Source organism: Salarias fasciatus, chromosome 23 (assembly GCF_902148845.1).
Source record: "Salarias fasciatus chromosome 23, fSalaFa1.1, whole genome shotgun sequence".
NCBI lineage: Eukaryota > Metazoa > Chordata > Actinopteri > Blenniiformes > Blenniidae > Salarias > Salarias fasciatus.
The window spans coordinates 29,385,279-29,404,839 of NC_043766.1; the positions used below are offsets into that span (position 1 = coordinate 29,385,279).

Sequence of the window (19,561 nt, forward strand, 5' to 3'; positions counted from 1 at the left end):
TTGCTCAAAATCTTACTTTCAGCATGCAAGGAAACCAGCATCAGGAAATTCCCCAAAGCAAGAATAATGTCTGGACACTGTCCAGGAGATTTATTTAAGACTGACGCACATTAAAAAGATCAAAGAGAATACATTTTATGAAGGACTTTGAAATGAGATGGCTAAAGTTAGTTGGACAAAGCATAAAAGTACAATAGCTATTAAAAAAAAAAAAAAAACCTTCCAGACAACGATATGTGTATGTAAGCATATGTTTTTGTAAATTATTGTATAGTTTTATAATGTCAATTTTTTTTTTCATATGTCATATTTTGATGGGAAAAAAAAGTCTGAAAAAGAGCAAAAAACATCACCAGTTAAAATATATCTTAAACTGCATCATGTAAAGTTGCTCGGATGGATTGATGTATCAGGTAACACAGGAAGATCAAATACAGTTTGTTTCCACACATTTATTCAAAGTATATTCAGTTCAGGGGTTGGGAAGAAATCTCACAAATGCTCGTGTGGGAAAATAGATCTTTGTGGGAGGAAGTCAGATTGCCCTGTTAAAATAAACACATAAATAACAAAAACAGGGAGGGAGGGAGAACATGCAAACTAAAAAATCCCAGGAACCGAGCCCATGGTGTAGTAATAGTCTGAAATTCTCAATGATTAAAGTAACACAATTAAACTCTTAATTTTTCAGAATTTACAATTTTCGTGCTTTAATTGTTCGTCCCGCAGCTTTTCCTCTGCATAAATGAGGATAACACTTTCCCAGCTTCATGCTGAAGTTAAAAAAAAAAAGCACATAACTTTACTATATCCATGAAAATAGCTCCAGTCAGCCCCTGTATATCAACATTTGGTCTTTTTAGAGGAGGTTCAAAGGGTGGTTGGAGTCAAACATGCAGTCAGACACGGTCACGTGTTCTGGATGTTTAAGTGATTTAGCCCAAAGCTGCACAGTAAGTGGTCTATGAATATACCCCCATCCTTCATATTAAACCTGTCCTCCTTCTTTGCTCCCTGACATTTATTGTTCAGGAGAAACTGCTCAGTTTTAACGTGATCACGCCTCCAGTGGATCAACAACCCCTTTCACATGAATCTTCCCGACACAAAAAGGCAGTTTCTTTATATTCAGATTTTTTTTTTTTTTTTGTCTTTCTGTTCTGATAAGAAGGAAAAAAAAAAGATCTCACTCTCCTCAGGTGTTTCTGGAGGCAACACCCCGGGCATCTCTGCTATCATTGTCTGTGGGTGATGAGATTATTTCCCTAACAGGGCAGCACGTTCAGGCTGATCTGCTACGCATCTGGTTGTCTGATGACTCCAGTGTTGTCGTTTAAGCCCCTGAGTTATTATTAGCTGCCTCAGTACTCCTTTTTAAGGCACTGTTTTCAGGAATAAGGCCATTTACAGAACAGAGTGGGATCAAGGGTTACTGCAGGGTTACTTTTTTCCAGTTTGGTAAACCCTATTGCTGGTGTATGGAGTCATCCCTGCACCTAATTAGAGGATATATCAGACATGTGACCAGGAGGAGAATCTCCTTGCTGGGTGAGCTTGTGGAAACTGTTCTCTTTCTCTCCCTCTCTCTCTTTTTGACTCATGTCCATCTCTGTCTACTACTTAGTCAGTCAGATAAATATAAATTCTGACTAAATGGAAACAGAACAATAGCAGTATCTGTAGACGATGAGTGCGAATGAACACAGAAGTCAGGTGAATTTTGGCCAAAGTTGGTCACGAAGTTTTAATTCAGTGCCCATACATGAAACTGGGTCATTCCATTAGAAGCCATTTACGTACCATTTATCGCTCTGCACGCCACACCCTAACTTACTGAGACTTTCAGATAACACATTCAGCATCTCAAACAACCCTCAAACTTGCCACAGCCGTTAAAATTACTGACACATGCAATTTCTCTCCTCCGTGTATTTACAAACCCACTCACATCACTTTTTCTCTCACGCTCTTTGCCTGCTGCTTTATTCTCCGTGGCATTTCATCAATACACCATCCCACCATCGAAAAGACTGAAAACAAAAGGTCGATCCTGAAATTAGTTGAAAACATTGTTGAAGCTTATAGGAGAAAGTACGAGGCGCTCTGCTCTGAGAAAGCCTCCTCTCATAAAGAATGTGAAATAACTCTGCAACAGAAAATAGGAGCAGGCGGTCTCTCGCTGCAGACTAAATGTACCACATGGTCCTGGATTTGCGCTTCAGGCTCAGGTACGCGTTTGAGCTCAGGAATCTGGGGCAAGAGTCTCTTTCCATCAGCAGGTAAACTTGCTTCTGAGCCTCGTCAAAGCAGGACGACGTCGGTTTCTTCAGTGACTTCTTGATCTTCTCTCTCACTTGGTGGTCGACATTGATCTAGTGAAGAAACACACAGACAGAGTCAGCACCAATGGTGTTAGATCCCAGCCATGAGGTCCAGGACCTGCCTAGAGGGGGGGGTCAACAGAGATCACAAAGTGGGGCCTTTAAGCTTTGCCAGCTCCGAGGTTCTGAAACTTTGTATAATCTAGAGCCGACATGGAAACTCTCCTGCTGCTCCTGTATGTTAGTGAGAGAGGGTGTGTCTGACAGTGTTTACCTCCACTCTAATGATCCAGCTAATGAGACACCGCAGAGGAGAAATGTAGCCTCTAGCAGAGGCAGTTCGGAGGTGAGACCCCAAAGAAATACAAGGAAAAAGTGTTTCAGACTCTGAGGTAGAGGCGAGAAACAACGCAAATAATGTCATTGCTGGGTTTTTTTTTTTTTTAATTTGTTTACTTCTTTAGTCAATATAATCTGTGCCAAAATATGTCTATAAAATTGATGAAAATAAGTCTCCTATTTTGGATTCATATCTCAGATATCTATCTCATTTTAGTTTAATTTCAATCAGGCCAGAGTAGTAGAAACATAAATGAGAATATAAACAACACAAACTAGTGTCAAAGCAAAGAAGTATGTTAAAAAGCTGTTCACATTAAATTAAGTTGCTTTATTTATTTATTTTTTTTTTTACCAAATCTGATATGAACAACCTGAATTTGTTAAATCTTCTACATTCATCAAACTCAGTCCTTGTTCATTTGAAGTGAAAACGCAGCATTTTTGAGTTTTTGCTTCAGAAAAGTTTGGCGTTTACGCTGCAGCGTAGTGTAGTTAGCGTGCTGGGCCACTAGTTGGTGATGGTGGAGACTTGGATTTGAAGCCACACACATCCCAATTTATGCTCTATAGGCAAGTGACGCAAGAAGGCGCTGAGGCACACCAGCACTACACAGCCTCCCCGTTGATGCTACGCTCACCGCCACTTCGTCTACAGCACACATAGAGCAGAGCGTAGCCTCTGTCTATGCACACACACACACACACACCTCTGCTCACCGTCAACGAGTACATCAGTAATGCTTTTATCATGTGTAGCATTTAGCATCACTGATGAGTGAGCCCTGACACTCTTTAGCGTGTAGCATGTAGCATGTAGCACGGCTCGGCACTCACCAGTGAAATTCATCAATTCCGAAATTAGTGAATCCGGTTTGAGAAGCTTTCACTCTCAATAACCAACCAACGAACCTTTCTCTTTTTTAAATGATGCTTTTCATAAAAAAACAGGCAATTTATTTTTCTTTATTCTCCGTTTCAGCCAATGAACTACAAAATGTCCACAAATTTATTCTTCTGATACTGATTTTTTTTTTTTTTTTTTGTGCAGATGCTCATGCTGAAATATCAATATTTACATTGCTGTTACTTTTTTAGATGAAAATGTGTATTTTTGGGATGATCAAATTATGCAGGTGATTGGGTAAATGGGATAACGGCTTATATATTTGTCAGATAACTGCAGTTTTGCCCTTATAAGTGTGACTGGTAATCAGTTTCTCCCGCAGCTCATTTGCGCTGCTATAATCTTAGTGAAATGACTTTATTGAGCTTCAGATTTAGAAGGTTTTATGTGTTTTTGTCATCAGTACAGGTACTGGTGCTTACATGAGGGCACATGGGAGGTTAAACTTTCTATTGTTATCTGGTATTCGCACAAGAATGTATCTCAAGCAAACTCGCAGGGTAATGCAAAAGTAATTGAACATGTTGTAAGTCCGTGTGTATTTTGCCCCCTCTGGTTAATACAATTCCTGCTTCTGCTGTATTATTTCTTTTTATTGCTGGAGATGATAAAATCTGTTTTGCCCTTAGGGTTACTGCTACTTCACTAACAGACCATCCAAACCACAAAATAAATATATTTTTACACCAAAGAGCCTGAGACACGTGAACAGTTGAGGAGTCACGGGGGTGACTTTTTGACCCACTGTCCTGTAAAGAGGCTCAGTGATTCAGATTGTCAGCAATATAAAACAGCAGCAAGTATTCCAGCAGGGGAAGTTTGCTGCTCTGCTGGTAACGACGCCACAGTGACAGATTCGGACCTTTACACCGAAAGCATTGAAGAAAAAAATGAGGAAAAGTAAGGGGCGGCAGGGGGCTCTGGGAAATTTAAAGGAGCAGGACAGGAAACAGTCCTAAGGTCATTTTTCTGAAATTCTGTTGAACATAGCAACAAAGTGGGCTGAAAGGCTAATAATAAACTACATAAATTAGATCAGTGTTTTTCCACTAGACCCAGCATCTCTCCGCAACGACAAGCTGGAAACCCAATTGAGAACTTTTCAAATTCATTAAATCAGAAGATGATCAGCAAATAGTGACATAAGGAGGGAAATATTCCCTTTTGTGCTCAAAATAAAGTCCTCACTACTAAACATGAAATAAAAAGTTGTGGGGGTATTCTCACAGTACAAAGTAATATTGCCACCACCTGTGTCCATTTTAGCCCTTGCAATTTCTAGACGACTCACTTTTTGGCTGCGATCCAGCAGTTGAGGACAGTTGCAGAAGAGTTTCTGTGACTTTTTTTGGTCAAGCAAAGTGTATATTTTTTTTTTAAAGAGAGATTAGATTATTCTGTTCATGTTCAATAAACTGATCAGATTGATCTGCATGATGACATGAACATTATTTGCATAAGTCAGTGGATCAATCCCATAATGCTTTGCACTGTGACGTTGATTGTCTGTGACACGCACAAATCCAGATTTACTCATGAGTACTGAAGATGGATCTGTCGGTTCAAATATTAATTCATGTCATCTCATTTCACATTTTCTGCTTGTTCAAGAGCAGCGTTGATTCCAGATTGGTTTAGCTAACTCTACTGTTTCCAAACAGTGTGCATGGGACATGATGCTTCACGGTGCTAAAACGAAGAAATAAACTGCAAAACACAAAATTGTTCAATACATGAGTAAATCTTCCATCTATGTGTTAAACTGGAGCTGTTCTGGTTCAGCTGGTCGAGCTGGTTTTCTATGAATCCGGACATTTATGGTTCAGTTACTTGCTAGTCTAGAGTGGTATTGGAGTGAACTCCCAGAGTTGAGCGAGCAGCTTTCATGGCCTGCTGTGTGTTATTATAACTACTAATAAGTCTGTCGCGCTTAAAGATTTCACCTCCATACAGATTCTCTTCAGGAACCTGTATTAAATACTGCAGAACCACACCCCACGCTCAAAGAAGATAGATTCACAACCACTGAAAAATGTACAGCATGTGGCACAGTTTCAGCATTGTGACATGGTGGCGTCAACAGTATTGCTTCACTGACTTTGTGACTCTTTCACCATTTCCAAATGAGCTGCTAAGTTTCTTTATACATTCTTTCCCCTGCTCTGTAATGCTAGTCTGGCAAATGACTGGTTAGGTTCAGGATTAAGTCCACCACAAAAACTTTTCAGTGCTTTGAAGAGAAAAGCCCCGACCCGATGCCACTGTCAGACTGACCTCTCTGCAGGCTGCCGGCTGTATGAACTCCTGGTAGATCTTCTCTGCTTTCCAGCAAAGTTCGTCTGGTGATGTGGTAGACCTGAAGTCCTCGCAAGCCAGCCAGAACTCAATGTTTTCATCACTGAACTCAGACTGTAGGAACGAGCGAAATGCTGCCAAATACTCTACAGAGGAAAAGAGTTGAAACCGTGCGATTATTCATCTTTTAAAAACAGGAATTTGGAAGATTATAAGGGGAAATTTAAAGTAACATATCTTACTTTTATCCTTGAGCAATTTTGCCAGATTTTGGGATTTACCATCAGCCTGTCTGCTGCAATGAGGAGACATGGATATAAATGTAACTTTTATTCTCACTGCAATGAACAACATGAATGTTAAAGGTCAACAAAAAAAATAGATCAACACACACTACCTTTGCTTTGAAGGATACATGTCATTGTTTATTTTTTGTCCTGCGAGCACCTGGATGTCATTCTTGCGTCTCTTTCGATTCAGCACAATATCAATCCTGCGGACAAAATGAAGTTAATCTAAAAGCTGGTATGTAGTTTTACCTGAGCAAAAAAACAAAAAACAAAACAAACATCAATACTTCCCCACATAACTCAAAACATTGCTCAGCATCTGTGGTCTGTTCGGCTTACCGTCTCGCCCGCTTCACATTTGGCATTAGATCCTTAATATCATAAACTCCAATCTTGGAAAACAAAAGTTTCGGCATTTTCACATCGCTGCTGCTAACGTCCTCTGAGGAGATGCTATTGTCTGTTTTGATGTGTGCTGGCTCGCCCTGTACCTGGCAGGAAAGGCATAATACCTGTGACGCTGAGGGCCTGTTGGTACAGGTCTCCGAATGCCATCTGCATACAGATGGCTGCTACCGTAGTCAATGACTCACAGCTGCAACGCTCCGATGGAAAAAGATGTTTTTGAGTCACACTCCGAGAAGGAGAAGTAATTTGTTTCAAGTTCTGTCAAGAGGTGCCGACATGTTAACCTGTTACATTTCTGTGAATGAAGCATGAGAAAAAACACTGGACTGAAGTGATTCACTGTGCCAGAGCCAGACGATGATTCAGGTTCACTGCTATAAAAATGCATGACAGACACATTTATTGTTTAATTTCTTTAAAAAAAAAAAAATCTAAACCATTGATGAACCTTTGGATCTTAACCGATGTGATAAAATGGGAACCTCTACATTTATACAAAGATGGAAGATTGTGAACAGCTTTCAGTCGGTCACACCCTTGGTTTTGGGCCAAAAATCAAACAAATAGCTTTTAATAAGCAGACATGAGCCAAAACATGTCCAAACCAGCCTAAATATATTAGGGAAAAGACATGAAGTTATGGCACTCCATTAATGCATGTGCATAAGAACTGCTTACTGCAGCATAACATAAAAGTGACATGATGCCACAGTTTTCACAGACGAGTCGGAGCATTTCCACGACGGAAGTCATGTGAAAGTTTTTTCAGTGTCTTTAGTATTGCTTAATAATAGATGCTCAAGAAAATAATGTTGTGTAAACAGCACCTGAGACTTTTAGGTATTTGTTATCTCCATAAAAAATGCTAAGTCAACCCAGATTGCAGTATAACAGCCATAAAGTATTATAGCATCATGCAGAATAAGCTGATGCATACTGAAACATAACAGTCAAAACAAAAAATTAAAGGCCTAAATAACATTGCCAATGTGGCAAAATGCCATATGATCAAATGAAATTTTGACTGACAAATTATACATAATATTGTAATGATAATTAATGATTCAATCAATGATTTAACCCAGTTTGGTCTGATCTAGTCAAAACCTGGCATACAAATAGCTTAAGCCAGTTTTCTCTATAAATAGACAAATAGGTAGATAGATAGATAGATAGATAGATAGATAGATAGTTTACTGTGGCTATTTGACAGATAAAGAGTTACTTTTTATCTGCTGAGTTGTTAATGTAAAAGAATGTGGAGGATGCTTTTTTACCAAAAATGCATTTCTCACATGTGATTATTGGAAAAAAATCAAGCTCAGCTGAGTATCAGGAGCAAATTTTGAAGATATCCAGATAAATTAAAGAGAGTGTGATATGTGGGATGTCCAGTATAAAAATATGCAACATCAATGGTTTGTGTTGTTTTTTAAAAGTTATGCATCTGGTGATGTTGGTTAAATCGTGTGACTTGTCTTTTTTGGTTCTTTGAAACACCAGGCTGTTTCAAAGAAGAATGTGAGTGGTCAGAGTTTAATTTGTTATATTTGGACTTTACAGCTGGATAATTATCCAAAGCATGCATTCACTCAGTCAACTAAACTCTGCTGTAATATTATTTAAAAAAAAAAAATCTTGGTTAAATTTAGAGAAGCCAATCAGAGCAGTGAAGCTAAAATAAAAATATTAGTGTGTAGCAATCCTTTCTGAGAAGAAGCAAGATAAAATTCCAAAATAATTGTAAAAGATAAGGTCAAAAATAAGAAAAGCTCACAATAATTCAAACAATGTGAGCCACCTTTGTAAATACATCCATTCACAGTAACGCATACAAAACAAATAAACAACAGAGCAGAATGCCTTAAATTGTGAACTAAATGACGTACATTAAAATGCACAGCTTGTTCTTAGCATGTTAATTTTATAAAAGCCATATAATTAGTCAATAGAAGATTGAACTTTCAAGACTTGATTTAAAAACAACACATAGAAGAACCCCTTCTGTGGTCCGGTGGTAGATTATACCAAACCTCACCGTCCCCTCTAAGACCAAATCTGTTTTTTGTTCTGTTAAAATAGATATGAAAGCAAATAAAATAAAGTCAAAATGGCTCGTAAGAATAAATAGCACACATGGAGTGAAGCTAGAGAGAGACTTAAAAAAAAAGAGCCAGAGAACCCATATCAGTCACTAAAACAAAAACAGTTTCGAGCTATTCAGGCTTTGAGACACTTCAGCAGAAAGACAGTTTTTGTGCAGAGGCACACAGATCCATAGCAGTTAACGGAACTGCTGTGTTTCCTTTGAGCATAACCAAGGGACATTAAATAGAGGATGAATAGAAAAGGCCTTAGAAGTCAGAACCCACAAAAGAGAGGAAAATTGGAGGAAGTAGGTTCACTAATGTCGGCAGAAAATGTTTGATCATCCAAATAAATCCAATATGAATCAATGCTGGCTTTGAACATGCCTACTTCTACAATGAGAAAGCTCTTCATCCATGATTCATCAGAGAGGGGGCTGATACCAGATGGCTAATGCTGATAGCAGGATACACTCTGGACAGGTCACCAGTCCACTGGAGAGAAAACAGGCAAATATACAATGATCAAATTGGAAGCGCCAATTTGCATAAACTAACATGCAACTTTAGCTTCTGGGACAATAACTAAACAAAGAGTCTCCAGGCGTGAAACTGAACCAAAATGTTGTTGTCTGTCAGTATGCTGCATAGCGGTGTTTTAATTGTTTTCCCTGGTAACGAGAAGACCTCTGGTCAGCTGCAGGCTCGGGGGCCTTTATGAGAGGAGTCAACATGTTCTACTTGCACATATATTGAACAGTCTGAAGACCTTGTTTCTCTGTTTGCCTTGCAGTAGATTTGTGACCCTTCCAGGATGCGCCTCAGTGTCTGGTCAGAATCTCCTGAATTCAGTCCCATTCAAGCACAATTCTATGAGGAAAATAAAAACATTGTGATGGGGTGTCATGTCCAGGTTGTAACCTGCAATTTGCCCAACAGGCACCAGCAATTCTAAAGGCTCATTCAATTCTACTTTATGAAACTGTTTAGATAGATATCTATGCTTTTGGAACATGGACTTCCTAAAGCATACTCATGAGTGCTGAATGTCACTCCCTATGGAATATTTCAGGGTTGACATTAAATGTGCTTTGAATTGGTTTTAGCCATTGTATTGGTCTTGTACACTGCACCTTTGTAACTGATGGACTCAGAGCGTCTCCCTACCTTATAGTTTCTCCAGACGTTAAGACAAAACCACACAGTGAGGCAGCTTTCTTTCAAGATCATTCTTTTTAATCTGTAGTTTTTACTTTTTAGCATGTTTTATGCTTATCTCGCACACATTTTAGCCTATCGAATCCTACATTTTTCTTGTCAGGGTTTGCTGATGGCAGAGCACCCATCTATCAGACAGTTGCCGGTTCAGTCCCCTAACTGTCCAAATTTCAAAGTGTCCTTGAGCAAGACGACAGACCAAAAATTGATCCCAGTGGATGGTCTCCGTCGTAGCGAAACCGTTCCCGCAGCGCCTACACCGGGGCTTGACGTGCACCTCCCAAAAATCGTGACTTTGCGCGTGGTGATGTGAACGTCGAGGGCTGTGATTGGTCCGCTTTCGCGTTGTTTATAGAATGAAGTAGAACTCACCCCGAAAGCTTTTCTGATCCGAACAGTGCCTCGGGAGAAATTTAGATCCAAAATTGAGCGGCGCACATCCCTATACTGTTAGCAGTGTTAGCACTGTTAGCAGACGGGGCTATGTGTACAGCCGCTCCTAAAACGGCTTTAATTGTCCGAAAGCTCATTAGTTTCACCAATATTTCATCATGGTCCGCTCACGCCACTCCTACACGACAGCCCGGTGTCGTCAGATATGTCATATATGCAGGTATAAGTTCGGTAAGTGCACGCGTGTCTAGATACGTAGGTCTAGAAATCTATGTCTACAGATTTATGTCTAGGTAAAGCTGGAGCTACAGAAGCCGCATTGTTGTTCTGACTGCTAGCGGCTTGGCGGTGAAATTGCAGAGGAGGGTGTTCCCTTGACGCAGAAGCAAGATATGTTCAGTAGCAGCGTAGGGTTGCCGGCGTAGGAACAACACCGCTGCGACGGGGAAGCATACTGAGGCCTTCACAGTGTAAAGTGCTTTGGAGCGGCTAAAATCAGTGGTGGTGGCCACGATGTTAGAGAAGTTTCAATACTTCATTTTCAAAACGATTAGACAAACCAATAGATGAAAAAACTTCAGTAGACTTCAGATTCAGTTTAGAGAAAGGATGGGTCTGAACTTCATGATAATTACATGGTTACCAGCCAAGTACACAAGTCTGTTCAGGTTAGGCAGACATTGAAAAAGGTGTGCCAATCAGTCACATCTTTTTTTTGCAACACAGACAAAATAAAGGTCAACTTCCACTTCTGTGTCGAATGACACTGAGAAAGCTGCTGTGCTGCTCTGAATGATGTTTAATGGACATGACGGGCCTGTCTGATAGAGCTTCACATAAACACAACAAAATCCATCGGCCAGAACAATGGAAAATGCAAATCATTAAGCAACTCAGAGGCACGTTACACTTTTCTGTCATGAAGATCATTCGTGTCTGCAATTTATTTAAAAGTTTTTGGAACTTTTGCTTGAAATTCGCAGTTCAGTGTGTCTGCTGTTAGACGCAGTGCACGTCCTAGAAGTCATATCCGTTTCTTTAATCGCCTCAGTGTGTTCATAACATTAGAATTTCCCCCCTGACTGTCAGCAATATCCTCTTTTCATCACTCTACTGGATAGCATTAATTTCCAGAGGTAGTGTTGTGACATTGACATTACTTAAGAATGGAAAGTCATGAAACGTTTCAAAAGACTAATTGACAGGAAGCGCCCTTTGTAAAGTGCTATTGCTAACTGCAGCAATATCACACTGCAAGTGACTGTTGAAAAAGATTTTGTAGAGAAATACATTTCAGTTGGTGAGTTAAAAAAAATGAATTAAATATATATGGTCATGTTACAAAAAAACACTTACCGGGACACAAACAGCTATTTAACTGTGAACTGAAGTGAAAACAGTAAAAAAAAAAAAAAATCTCTATTTTACCCTTTTCAGCATAAGGGGAGAATAATTACAGAAAATCATGATGAATTTACATCATGGTTTAAATAATTACCTGTAAAGTTTGACTGTTCTTTTTAGGTCGTAAATGATGGTTTATGTATTTCATTATTTAAATGTGACTTTAGCCATTATTATGGGCTGACTGGGTTAAGTTTGGTGCATTACTACTTTTTGTGTAGTAGTGTCATTTTGAAGAAAAAAAATATGTTTTTTCCAGAATTTAAACGATTTATATTAAAGAATGCTGCTCAGACTATTTATATTATAAATGAAACAACAATAACAATACTTTGTGAAATCAGATGGAGGTGGTGCTTGTGCTGAACAAGTTACGACTAACAACCTATGAGTTACGGTGCAGTTTATGTTTTAAAGATTCCAAGATAAGGTAGAAGCAATGAGAGGCCTAAGCTAAGCAGCTACTATGTGATAACATAACAACACTGTAGAATACTATTGTAATATTTTACACCGTTGTGTGGCGCGTTACTGTGAGAGCAGGATGCACCCTGGACAAGTCTTTAGTCAGGCACAGGGCAAACACCGTAACATTCACCCCTAGGAGCAGTTCATTGTCACCAATATTCCACACATGTATTTTTTTTTTTTTTTTTTACTGTGGGAGGAAATTAGAGAACCTGAATGAAACCCATAGACAGAGGAAGAGCACGCAAACTCCAAACAGAAAGGTCCTGGTCAACACTTGAGCCCAGACCTTCTCACTGTGAGGCAAGAGTGCTAACCGCTGCTCCACCTTGCAGCCTCTATAATGAAGCTATACAGTCATTGACTGTTGTGACTGGAGAAGGGGCTTATTTTTTACACAACAATATTATTTTACTTTAATTTTTTCCAGTGTTTGTTTTTGGGGAACATCTACAGGATGCCAGGGTTTCGGTAATGGGTCGCCTTAAAATGAAGGAGCTGAAACGTAATTAGTTTGTTGTTGAAAAGAGAATGGATTAATGTATTATTATTACGATTTTTTTAAGGGATATTCCAAAAAAGCTTATAGATGAATGAACACGGTTGAAACTATGTCAATGAGTGCTGCTTATAATTACACATATTTCTTTAGCAATATGTCAAATGCAAATAAATGCATGTTTTTTAAAAGAGTTAAATTTCCCTCTTTTCCTTCTTTCACCAGCAAAACACAAACCAACCGTTTGTCATCATAACAGGTAAACATGTCACTAATGTTAGTTTTTACATTCAGACATAATTTTTCCTTGATGAGATTCAAGTTAAATTGAGTATATCACAGGTCCAAGCCTTGAAACTTACTTGATTTAGATTGGACACAAGAAGCAATCAGCAAACCTCTTGGTGAAAGTCCAGAAAGTCTGATCCGTGACGCAGACTTTCTCATGGTACAAATACAAAGTAATTTCATTTCCTCTTAAGCTTCAGTTATGCTGAAGTAAGTCACAACTGACACCGAATGGTGGACTGTTACACCCATACCTTACTGCGGACTCCACTATGTCTGCAGAGGTTGGCCATCTTAGTACGGGAAAGCTGTTAGAGAGTTTCTGTGGAACGCAAGCTGAGGTTGGTGATCTGTGCAGATGTTTATACTCTTATTTCGCTGAAATTTTGACTTGAGACTTTCTGAGCTTCTTTTATACATTTTATAAATTTTTACAATGCCCAATTCAATATTTTTTAACAATGTGTTTTCTGGTGAACTATTTCATGTTTAAATAATCTATGGTGGGAATATAATATATGCAATATAATGAGGTTAATGAGATTTAAGTATTTCTGAAGTTTCAGGTGGGTAAATAGTTTATCTTCAGCCTCCACTACAGCCCTGTCACATCTTAAGATATTTTCATACAAAACTAAAAATATGGACATGTATGGTTTGTCTAAATGATTCATAAGTCTGCTGTGTTATAAACATATCTCAGTGGAGCCTCATATGAAGAATATTATGAATATTCAGGATACGATATACATCATATATGTATATATATGTATATATATATATATACACACACACACACACACACACACACACATATATATATATATATATATATATACTTCCTCATCATTTATGCATGTTTGATCACTCTTCTGAACTCAGACCCTGATCTTTCAGGCAAACCCTTTCAGGCCCCCAGGATCACCTGGTCTCGCTGAGGACCTAGGGACTATCCAACCAATGGAGGGAGAGGACGTCATGTGGAGTTCAATGCATTTAAATAGCAGAACAAATAAATCCAACGGCGTGGGTCAGAAGAAGCAGACCTACAAAAAAAGTTATAAATTTTCTGGTGTGGAGTGGTGACGAAGAGCAGATGCTTATTGATAGATGGTTAAAAGACTATAAATCACGATTGTTTGTGGTTAGCTGTTCGCCGCTAACCGCTAGTCGGCTTCTGGGGCAGGACTTCTGATTTAAAGCTCCTGTCCGGAGTTTTGAAAGAGAGAGGTTTTTTTTTTAATCCAAGTCTGAGGTTCCCCCTCCTTCTGCTTTCATGAGCGACCAAGCCACGCCCCTTTAATTGTGCACGCTATTATCCGTCGGGTGAAAATGAGAGCCTCTGAGTCCTACAGCATCCTCCATGTTTAGCTGTTTACGGTGGATGTTCAGCAGACAGTGGATATATCCGAGGTAAGTGGTCCAGCTGCTGCGTAGCTAACTCACCTCTGCCTGGGCGAGCGGCCGTGCTCTCTGGCTGCTCCACACTTTGATTGACGGCACGAGAATGCGGAAGCTCGAAATCTATTGGCTGAAGCTGACCGGCGCTTTTTCGGATAACATGGGGGTCTATGAGACGAAGGCGGGGCTCATAAATACATTTTTATATTGCTTTATGCTAATATTATATTGTAGTATCGAACCAGACTGACACATTTAAGCTCTGTTGAAAAATTATACATACGTTGGAAACGAACGGAAACTCCGGACATGAGCTTTAAACAGTACCAAATGAGCCGGATTTCTTCTTCTGCCTGTCTTGTCAGTGTTCATTTCGACCGACGGTGCCCCCAAATGACCAGCTGCTGTAATTGCTTGACATTTGGTCTGTCAATGGTCCGCTCTCAACAGTGCAGTGTGTACGCAACCAAATGACGTTGTGAAACCCCCCCCCCAACTGACCCAAGAGGGTCGATTCCCAGACTTTCCTGGTATGAAAGCAGCCTTAGATTTCTTAGTAATCTCAGAAATGTGTAACGGTTCCTGTTTTGAATGACTGGGCTAATAATAACTGAGGAAGGACTATTTTTTTCCAACTCCATTAGAAAGAAAAGCATAACAAAGATAAAAGGCAGACAAGATTACCTCCGGTCGGGGCTCCTATGGGCACGGCTGCCTGCAGTGAGTCTCCAATGACCTGAATGATGAGGGGGAAAAAATGACAGAAGAAAAAAATGGCAAGCTGAAAGTTTAATGTTTTAACACTCAAAAGTCACGACCTAAACAAGCATATAAACTGGACGGTAGTTGAGAAAAACAAAACTTTTCAATAGAAGCCCTGAGAGAACAAAAACTTATTGAGAGGTGAAGCAAATTGTGCAACAGCGAGTTGCTGAAACAGCTCTATGAACGACTACCAGCGGACCGCCCGCAATCGGATGGTAGCAGTGGCAACAGCGGTGGTGGCTCGCTACCGGGTGGCACATCATGGAGCAGTTTGACTGGCTGTTTGAGCAGATATACAACAGATAAAAACACACTGCTCACCACTGAAGACTGCGGACTGCAAATCTTTTCAGAACTTGAGAAGTGAGAAAGACCTTTTGCACATGTCACAGATGCTGAATAATCCTTTTAAAGTGGGGTCCATTTATCCGAGGATTAAACGTGGATCACTTTTCTGTATTTAGCATTCATGTGTACAGAACCTTTTAATCAGACTGATTTCAGTCAAATTTAAAAAACAAACAAACACCAATGTAAACAGGACCAGTGACTTTGTTTACACGACAACATTTTCCAGTTCAAACGTAAAACTTTTGAAGCATTTTGTGGGTCCATTTACATACAACTTTTAAAAAAAATATTCCAAATCTGTCTCTGTTGAAACAGGAGAAAACACAACGCTGCTGCTGCTGCTGCTCATGCACAAAACGGCCATAGTATTAATTTTTCTACACGTGTGTGAGTATACAGACAATAACAACATTTCCCTGCAGAGTGTCATGACTGTGATGATTCTATGATTCTCCTGGGACCTGGTAGGTCACCGTAATAACAATCCAACTTGGCTGTCTGCCCATGAGAACATCCGTGTACTAGCCATTGTTAACGTGCATAGTCCGCACACACGTGTGGTTTCATTACAAAAACAAACAAAAGCGGCCATTCACGGACGACTATGCTAAAAACAGCATTTTATCCAGCATTTCTGCCGTTTCCACGGAAGTGGATATAATTTTCAAAAGACTGTAAACAAGGAACTCTTCTTAAAAAAATGCAAAAAAAAAAAAAAAAGGTTTGTTTTCAGGTCTCAGTTTGAAGAAGAGAATGCTTTACAAACATAAAACTGACCACAATCAGAAAAATTTCACAACTTATGGCTTCAGAATTTCTTTATATGAGATAAAAAGCTCAGTATTTTTCAATAAAATGTTACTGTACCTTATACCTCTTTATGTACCACCATTCTACATAATAAAAAATAATTTAAAGAAAGATATTTTATTTTGTTTTCATTTATTTCTTAGAAAGAAAGGAAGACTGAGGTGACTAAAAGAGATAAACTGATGTAGCACCACATTATGTAATGATGGTGCAGTAAAATTGATGCTGACGGGAACTCTTAGGTGCAATGAATAGACATAGCACAAGAATTAGTGGATAGAAATGTTTGCTATGTGATAGTTTAATGAATTAAAAAAAGTTCTATCGAAACATTAGCTAGTGTAGCACAACTTTAACATATCCTCTGTTGGCCAAAAGGATGTCAACATTCAAGGTCAAGCATGGAAAATTGAATGAAAACAGTCAGATAAACTGTGAGTGAAACTAAACCTAAGCTTTTGGAATATGTTTCTAAAATAGACAATAAACATTTTCAGTTTGTTCTTAACCAAAAGGAACCTATGTTAAAGGGCATAAAATTTCACTATTGAAAGGAACCACTGCTGTTTCTTGTTTTGGTACTTTCTTAAGATTAAGTTTGCTGCAAATTTCCCATGTGGGACTTGCTGTTCAGGACTTGGTTATGCAACAAGAAAGATGAAAAGAACCCTTAAAAAGGATTTCCTTTATTTTGCACTGTGTCGTAATTCATCATTCATTATGAAGTGTCTGGTTTATCTTTCAAGAGACTGTAGCCAGACTGAGCTAAACCTGGCACCAAGGCTTGTTTGCACAAATCAGCTGGATAAAGATGAGATGTTTGGCTATTTGAGTTATCAAACATTCACAATGTTGTCATATGGAAAGATAAAGCCTCATGACAATAATCGCAACAAATACACAATGTTTGAGCACTTAAGTGCTGTTAGAGAGTCTGTGCTCGTTTATGGAAATTATGTCTGCGAGCCAGATGAATATAAATCGCCCAAAACAAATGTGGTCCCTGAAATAATTAATTGTCTGACATCCCATCATGCCCAGGGTCATGCATGAGAGCGCTATAGTTGCAGTGAGGGAATACACGCAGCGTTTTGTGTTGTTTGTGCTGTCATTCATAGTCTGTGTTTGTCTGACCCTTTGCAGCTGTACCTGAATCCCTCATCGGTCTGAAATGAGCTTTCCCTATCGTTCCGGGCAAATTCTCACCTATGACTGACGTCTCCGTGAAAGTGAAAGGGGGAAGAAGGAGAGATGCAGGGACTTCCAGTACTCCATTTTGCAGAACTGAAAAGCACTGTGCAATAACGGAGATTTGAACGCCAAGAAGCTATGGAAGTATAACGTCAAACATTCAGATGAACCGCACATCACAAGAGGGTTTTGTGCAGTGTTTGCACTTTATTGAAAGTGGATTATAGTTATCACTTCTTAGAAGTAAGTACTCAAGAAAGAAAATTGAAAAAAAAACAAAACAAAAAGACAAGTTACTTTGCAGCATGGTGTACTAGATTCAGCTGGCCCTAACTGTCTTGCAAACAGCTTTGTGATTTTCATTGAACCAATGAAAATGCAACATAATAACTAAGGAATACAACTCCATTTCTTTCCATTGTTTTTTTTGCCAATCCCCGTCCCCCCAAAAAATTAAAAATGAAAATTCCAAGCACATCCTGTACATGCTCAAAATAACTGACTCTAACTCACCCTAGTGAAAATAACTGACATTTTACTTCAATATGCAAAACAGAAAGCTTCTTGAAAAAAATTATCATGAAAAAAGGAAAAACAATAAAATGAATACCATGTTCTCAAATGTTTAAAAAAAAGTTTAAAAAGCCATTTTCCACTGTTGTGGCTTGCTACAACTGATGTTCAGTTCTGCTAATCTTTTAAGAAATACAACAAACCCCCTAATGGACATTTCCAGAATGCAGCAGGTACGTTAAATCAATGATATATCTATTGCTTTGAGCTGTCAATGTTCATCCACTGGTCGGGGCCTGTGGACTGTATATTTTACTCCCCTCCTCTAAGAACAATTCACATGTCGTAATCTGAGAGACTCAGTTCAATGGTGTAAGACGCTTCAGTCTATATTTTTGATTATCTATAATCTGGATGTTTTCTAAAATTACATCAGGTTGTGGGAGGAAGATGCTCTATGATGTGGAACAAAATTCAGACTAAAGTTACAGAATTTATAAACATAAGGAAACAGGAGTTTAGTAAAATAGCAAAAGATGAGACAACAGCGAATGCCCGCATAGCAGAAGAGGGGTGTTTTCATGTCGGACTACAGCAAAACAAACTCAGAATCTCTAGCATTTGAAAACATGTTATACTTCTAATCAGAGACTTGGATGATCTGACAGAAGTACAGATGCCAGTCGTTTTGGTTAGTTTCACAGGAGTTGTTAGCTGACAGATAATGAATCCCTGAAAGTGCCCTAAAACACAGTCAGCATTACTCACATCGCTAACGCTGTCCCGATGCCTTAACTCCTAAAGTGTGCAGAGTTTAAACCACTGAACCTCACAGGTGGCATTCACTGCTGCAAGCTGAGTCCCTGGAAGATGCAGTGTCTTCACAAATACACTTATCTGTTTTCTGTTTTTGCACAATGTAGTTTATTTGTTGCCTCACTCCCTGTCTGATTGGTCACCCTTTGGTTGTGCCTACAGAGAGCCTGAGTGGGAGAGAGAGACATTGTTGGGTGTGTGTGTGTGTGTGTGTGTGTGTGTGTGTGTGTGTGTGTGTGTGTGTGTGTGTGTGTTGCAAGCTTTTCACCAGAAGGCTTTGTGGAAGTGAAACAGCCTTCAACAGCCAAGGGACATGAGATACAGGCGGATTTGAGGGAAGTCTGAGACTGACAGCTTCCTATTATGCTTGTCCCCTGGGTCCCCAGACACGAGTCCCTGCTCTGAACTTTACACTTCAATTCCTGGCATGTTCAACTGTTGGTCAGCAGAAAAAAATTTAACACACTACACTGACTGCAGCTCTCTGTGTGTTTACAGCCATCTTACAGCATCTGCAGCATTTCCTATAGAAACATAATTAATGCTGATGTATTGTCCTGATGAGTCGAGTGTACAATCATCTTTTTATATTTTCAGGTTCAAAGCTTTGAAAAATACATTGGAAAGCATATAAAATACGTCTGGCTACACAAAATTCAGATTAAAAATGGACTTCACATGCAGTTTTATCTCTTTTCATGTGATTCAGTGATTGTACACTTGATAAGGCAAATGATTTGTCTCCATCTAGTGGTAGATAGGAATAAGCACAATAAAAGTTACAGCAATAGATTCAG

The 19,561-nt window shown here is 39.2% G+C and overlaps 1 protein-coding gene across 3 annotated transcripts; it reads right to left on the reverse strand.

Annotated features, from left to right (window-relative positions):
- Positions 1–1,718: 1,718 nt before the first annotated feature.
- Positions 1,719–18,830, reverse strand: LOC115381542 (regulator of G-protein signaling 21-like). 3 transcript variants are annotated; one of them, XM_030083010.1, is made up of 5 exons: positions 18,717–18,830; positions 6,260–6,355; positions 6,105–6,157; positions 5,842–6,008; positions 1,719–2,372 (listed from the first exon to the last, which is right to left on the reverse strand). In XM_030083010.1, coding segments are annotated over exons 1-5 (504 nt in total). In that variant the 5' UTR covers positions 18,719–18,830; the 3' UTR covers positions 1,719–2,186. The 3 variants fall into 3 exon arrangements, with proteins under 3 accessions (XP_029938870.1, XP_029938868.1, XP_029938867.1); XM_030083008.1 differs by lacking the exon at positions 18,717–18,830 and adding an exon at positions 6,492–6,743 and having other exon boundaries at positions 6,105–6,154; XM_030083007.1 differs by lacking the exon at positions 18,717–18,830 and adding an exon at positions 6,492–6,733.
- Positions 18,831–19,561: the final 731 nt, after the last annotated feature.

Coding starts and splice junctions, on each gene's coding strand:
- LOC115381542 (XM_030083007.1), bottom strand. CDS start 6,568: ATGCCGAAACTTTTGTTTTCCAAGATTGGAGTTTATGATATTAAGGAT. Junction 6,356..6,491: donor AATGTGAAGCGGGCGAGACG/GTAAGCCGAACA, acceptor TTTTGTCCGCAG/GATTGATATTGTGCTGAATC. Junction 2,373..5,841: donor AGCCGGCAGCCTGCAGAGAG/GTCAGTCTGACA, acceptor TTTCTTCACTAG/ATCAATGTCGACCACCAAGT.